Source organism: Agrilus planipennis, unplaced genomic scaffold (assembly GCF_000699045.2).
Source record: "Agrilus planipennis isolate EAB-ADULT unplaced genomic scaffold, Apla_2.0 scaffold12, whole genome shotgun sequence".
NCBI classification, from domain to species: domain Eukaryota; kingdom Metazoa; phylum Arthropoda; class Insecta; order Coleoptera; family Buprestidae; genus Agrilus; species Agrilus planipennis.
This window is the reverse complement of record NW_020439003.1, coordinates 1,348,336-1,354,461: the sequence shown is the minus strand read 5'-3', so window position 1 is coordinate 1,354,461 and position 6,126 is coordinate 1,348,336. Positions and strand designations below refer to the sequence as shown.

At 29.1% G+C, this 6,126-nt stretch overlaps 1 protein-coding gene across 2 annotated transcripts in view; it reads right to left on the bottom strand.

Annotated features, from left to right (window-relative positions):
- LOC112904857 overlaps positions 1 to 2,890 on the bottom strand; it is a 9,810-nt gene extending 6,920 nt beyond the window's left edge. The window contains exon 1 of one of the 2 annotated variants that reach the window (XM_025975963.1): positions 2,795 to 2,890. In XM_025975963.1, the coding sequence (XP_025831748.1) occupies positions 2,795 to 2,857 (63 nt within the window). In that variant the 5' untranslated portion in view covers positions 2,858 to 2,890. Of the gene's footprint in view, positions 1 to 519; positions 656 to 2,794 lie in introns of those variants that run through there. The other variant, XM_025975964.1, reaches the window with a different exon arrangement.
- Between the last annotated feature and the right edge of the window lie 3,236 nt (positions 2,891 to 6,126).

Genomic DNA, 6,126 nt, shown 5'->3' with positions numbered 1-6,126 from the left:
ATTTAGTTGATATTACAAATTTAATTGTAATAATTAAGGAACTTGAAATAATTTTTAAAGAAGCATGTCAAAATTGAGATAGTTATAAGTTACCTAATAAATTCCAATATTTCTGCGGCAAATTCAGTCATTTACAATCGAAAATTATAATTTTTGCGTTGTCATAAAAATTTAATTTTCTCCGTGTGTAAGTGTGTAACAATTGGAAAAGAATTAATAGACTTTAAAAAACTAGTATCGGAATCCTTTTTCAAGGTCCTGGACTTCAAAAAAGGTAAATCTGTGGTATTATATTGTATCAAAATCACATTTTTTATTGTTTTGGATGATTAGCCTATTCACAACTGGCAATGGCTATCACTTCATTATTGGGTGTTACTACTTTTTAGACACACATAAACATTCATACTAATTTTAAACTGTGTCACTTTTGTCGCACATTTTTACTAACAATAAAAATCACTGAACGACCGTTGTTATTGTTTTTGACGAACAAATGTTTAGCTTTGTTTTACTTACTCGCAAAATTGGTCTGCACATGGTTGCACGGTACCGACATGAATAGTAACGGCGCCGGCTACTTGATGACTTATATATATTCCCTTCACTTTTTATCAAATTTTCAATACTCCTCGGTTGGGCTGAAATACAAATCTGGCTCAAAGCGACAACGCGATTAGAAAAAGAAATTTTGATTAGATCGCGTTCGCTTTCTCTGCCGTCCATCGTTGCATTAGTGTCAAATCTTCATATTTTTCTTGCTGAAATCGATCATTGTGAATTACAGTTCACTTTAGATTGAACGGAGATAATTTTTGCTATTCAGTACCTTCGTCTGAAAGGTTTAGATCGTGAAGAGAGTATTTAAACAATGATAGTTACGACTGCCCAATTCTAATTAAAAAATAGGGTTAATAAACAAAAGAAAATCACCCTCTTACGTAAAATTGACTTTCGGTTTAGAAATATTGAATGATTTTCAACACATAAGTGTTAATTACAATGCCATAAAGTATTAGTGATAATTATTTACATAATTTTCATAAAGAACACAAGGAAGTTACCCATATATTAGGTATATATTTAAGAACCAATTTTTATATAACCGTATACTTATTACATACATTTTTTTAAAATAAACAAACGTAAACAAACAACTCAATTGTTTCAAATGGTATATAAACGTTTATAAAATGTTAGTAAATGTTGTTTATAAAAAATAGCAGAGGTGGTGGAAAGAAGAATAAAGTGTTGAAGTGCAAATTGTAAATAGGAGCTATCTTATTAGAATTATATATTATATATAACATGAACATGTTTTCTATTAGCTTCAATATCATGTGAAATCTGTAAAACATAACATTCGTTATTGAGTTTATATTGTTCTTATTAGGTGATCCGGACATGTTTTGGGTCTGTTTTTACAACTAATATGGTGTTAAATCGATTGATTAAAGTAATCATCCTTTTTCCAAAAACAGACCTTATAAATTGTACTATAGTATAGTACCTAGATAGAATGGAATTTTTTATCCGCTTGTAGTGACAATAAGCAATATTTTTGAAATTTTATATGTTCTTCATTTATTTTTTTGATTGTGGACTTTCAGCATGTGTCGGTAATAACTAATAATCCTATAAAATTTTTATAAAATAACAAACCTTTTGCATTTCCACTACAAAAACTACACCATTAAAGTGTACGTTTTCGCATTATTAGTAAATCTAAAGGTGTAAAAATTTTTCTGTTAAAAGTTAAAAAACATTAGAACATAAGAGAAAATGTCATAAAAGCCTTTTCCGTTGAAAATCAACTTATGTTTTGCAATAAGCACGAAATACGTACAACAACAGAACTTCACGTCATTAAACAGAACGTAATTATTTCATTTATATTTCAATGCATAAATATATTATGTGCTTTCTTGGAGAATAATTAATTTAATATGCTTACTATCGCATTTATTTCGGATGATTGACCGTCACTTTAAGTTTAGAAGCACAGACAATATAAACGGTAATTACCGTTGCCCTACATTTATTTGGAATTAAAAATTTATTTTGTCCTTTACTCCAGTCTATTTCACTTGTTCTCTTTTTGATAAGTAAATATGTCATGGGCTGTGAATTGTTCGGTTGTTCAGATGAACTATTATAGCTGAAATTTAAATTTGGTCTTACAAACGATACAGAACAAACGAAAGGACAAAACGCAAGCCGCTGAGTTATACTGTAATTAACGCACTACGCATGCACAGTTCGGTTAGCCAATAAAATTTAGGCACCTGCTTTCCACAGCCTACTTTATATTCAGTTCTTATGTTTCTGTCTGCCATAAGTACTTATTTTTTTTCTGAAAGTGTAATGGTGTGTAACCAGTTTTCAAATAACGTATAATTAATTTTTTATTGAAAAAAGACCTTTAAATATGAATCATTGTTATTGCAGTATTATTTAATGATTATATTTTACCTCCTGTTATTAAGTAATTATTTAATGAAAGGAAACGTAGTAACGCATCTTTTTTAAATGAATAATGCTTAATAAAATAATAATTAGAAAAGTTGTGATGACTAATTACCATAATTTTATGTATTAAATATACCCACATAAATATAGGATATAAGCACTTATTTAATTTGATTTTAATTTTCTTCGGCTATTTTGATGATTGTTTACAAAATATTCATTCACCGAAGTTAATATCCCGAATAATCAAAGATTTTAATTATGTACAGTAAATTACAAAATTTAAATTGTAGATTTTTAAAAACTTTTGCTTTTTTTGATTTACCTCGAAAACTGTTAAATAATAGTACAGATATACAAAAACTGTTCTAGGTACTAATTTTGACATGTCTCGTAAGAACAGAAATAATTGTAGATAGTTTATAAAAAAATATGTATTTGCAAATCATGCACCATTGCATTTCGCACTATAAACTTGTACAATATGTACAACATACAGACAGAATACTCATGCACTAGTATAATATTGCAAAAGGATCATACTTTTGTGCTTGGCTGTACCCTTTTAGCATATATTGATGAAAGTAGGTAAATGTGTCTATTGTTCAAGGTGAATCTATTCTGCGAATAGGATGAAGTCATTTGTTTTGAGCGAGATAATAAAAATAGAAACGTCCTTAAGAAAATATTTAGAAGGAGACTTGCTTTTCACATAATGCGATATTCTCAATATTAGGTACTTAATGTTATAGAAGTACGAGTAAAAAAGGACATTTAGTAAATAGAAAAAAAGGGTGCACGCAAGTACTTTGATTACGAATTTATATAATTAATATCACTATGTACTTGTGCCATGTGCCATTTAACTCGTACTCACTCTCCTAATTTCATACTATTGAATTTTAGTTACATGTGCGCGCGCAACTTCCGTTGCATACTAATATATATACTTGCCTGAATATATTGTAATGTGAAAGCTTTCCATATTTAATTCTCTTTTTTAATCCAGACATTTTTTAGACCAAGGTGTATTCATAATAAAGCAACTTGGGGTCTCATTTTTCTTATTAGTTAATTAGGCGTATGATTTAGTATTTGGATAACGGGGTTTTGATGGCGCTGTCAGATGTTTTCTCTGAAAATTATATTAAAGAAATCAGTAAGTAGTAATGAAAAAGCAATTGAAATGTTTGTAAATCTGAGACATTGGGTTACGTCTTTAATTCGACAAAAGTCGTTATTTTTTTATCACGGTGTTGCAAAGAGTCAATTATCATTCACGCCTAATGCTAGAAAGCACTTGAGGCAGTTCATGTGGTCAATATTACACGCGGCCGCTGTATTAAAACCCTGTTCCATTCACAAACGTATTCATTAATAAAGCTTCAAAGATTGTGGGCTCCTTGGTTGTAAGAAACTAATGTTTCTGTAAATAAAAAAATCAACTTCTTCTGTACTGTTGGAAAACGCCTTACCAATTTATTCCTTTCTCGATTTTATCGTTTTGTAAGGAAACGGTAGTTTGTAATATAAAATTAATATACTTTCATTGAAAGGCCTTCTTCTTAGGTAGTACCTAAAATATGAATGGTACGAGTAGTACCTATAGTAATCAAAAGGTTTACAAATTATATGAAAGTAAAAGCCATTGCCATTGAACTCTTGTGCTCCAAGGAATAATTGCGGTGCTTTCGGTTTCTTCTACCCGTAAAAGTATTGCATTACACAAAAGACATTGTTTAACATTAAATGTCGTAAATAATATCCATATTTCATTTGTTTATTTATTTTACGATTAGTAGAGCATACCCACAATATCTATATCTGTAAGTATAATACTTTTAATGACCTCGTCGGTGGAGGTTTAGCCATATTCCTCTGATTGAATATTGGTATGCTAAACATGTCAAAAACTTGGCGATTTTAAAAGGTTTGCTTGTTTAATTTTCTTACTTAAATTTATTTTATAAAAGTTTTAGCTGTTAAACGTAAATAGACTACAAAATAATAATGCATATTTAACAGAAATTTTAAAATGTTTTATATTTTGTTGGAAAACTTTTTGGTGAATTTTTTTCATATTTCTTCCTTCTAATGAGTTACAACTTTCATGTCATTTAAATATTTTTAATACCCATTCATATACATTACATCTTTCTAATAAAATTTTTTTACGATTAACTTTTTTGTTTCTTCTAAACGAAATCAATATCAATTGAGGTCTGATTATATTATTTATTTGCAGTAAAATTTGATCACCTTTCTATAAGTTTTCTTTTTCTATGAACTATAGTTACTTGTGAATATAAACGAATCTGTAGTTATTTTACAACCAAATCTAGATAATTAGGCTCTGCAACAAAAAGTAAAAACGGTAGAAAGTAAAGAACCTTTTCAGAGAATAGTTCGCAGTAATGTTTAGGGTCCGTCGATTACTTTTTATTAAAAGAAAATGAAAAGTATGTAATTATATATGTACCTACATATATATATATATATATGTATTCATTATGTATTGATTATTACTAAAACTAACTTTGACATCGATCATGATGAAGGTATTAAAAGGAATCTACGAACTATAATTTGGAGGCTTTGATATATAAAAACTGTCATGTTTGTGTTACCTTAAGATAGATTATCTTTCAGTAAGTAAGTAATCCATTAGGAGGCTGCAATCTCACCAAGTTGTTGACAAGTAACAAGCTTTCTAGTGCTATACAATTCTAGATTTAATGTCAATAACTGTTCAGGTTCAAGTTTCATGCGCATAGAAAATTGCAATGGAAAAAGTGAAACTGCAAAGACTTTAACCGAGTTTTACCTCTGAGAAAACCTAAATGTGGTAAGTATCTGTGTAGTTATCAAATATTATTGGTAACTTATGTTTGTGTATATACACTTTAAATTTGAGGACGATCTCTCTTACCATCACAACGTATACTTATAAAGGTAGAACAACAAAATTCTGTTTTTCTTATTTTTGTTAATAAAAAACTGAATGAGATATTAAAAAAACTTTCGGGCGGCTAAACCAAACTTACTAATTAGAACTTAAGATTTCACCTGAGTATTCAGTGCTATATCTACCAAAACATGCTTTTTAATTAAAGACTTGATATCATGTAGGAATATAATAAATAATAATTATTGATCTCGCTATTTTTCGACGTTAAATAATATCCCTAGGATTATAGGTAAAATACGAATTTTATTGATATGTTGATATCAAATGATCAGTATTTAAATCCATATGACCAGTATTATTAAAAAACAATCAGAATGGTACTTTTTTTTAAGTATTTTTTACACAAGTATCCATTTCTCTAAAGTTTCTGCTTGTTTGTTCAATACAAACAGGGAAAACCCACAAGTTAACTTATAAACTCCTAACTGTTTTCATTTATTTATTTCGCTTTTGTTATTTTTTACCGAGTAATTAGTTTTAAGTATATTCCATATTAAGACCCATACTTCGTTAATATGAAAAAAATTGTTAGATATATACATACGAGGGTGGATTGATAAGTTTCCGGCCTAACCAAGAGATGACGCCACTAGGCCTACCTTGAGGTGACATTCTATAGTACCATCCTTGGATAGCTTGTAGCTATAGTTTCAGCCCGATCTCCTTGCTAGTGTAGGTTTGACAGCACG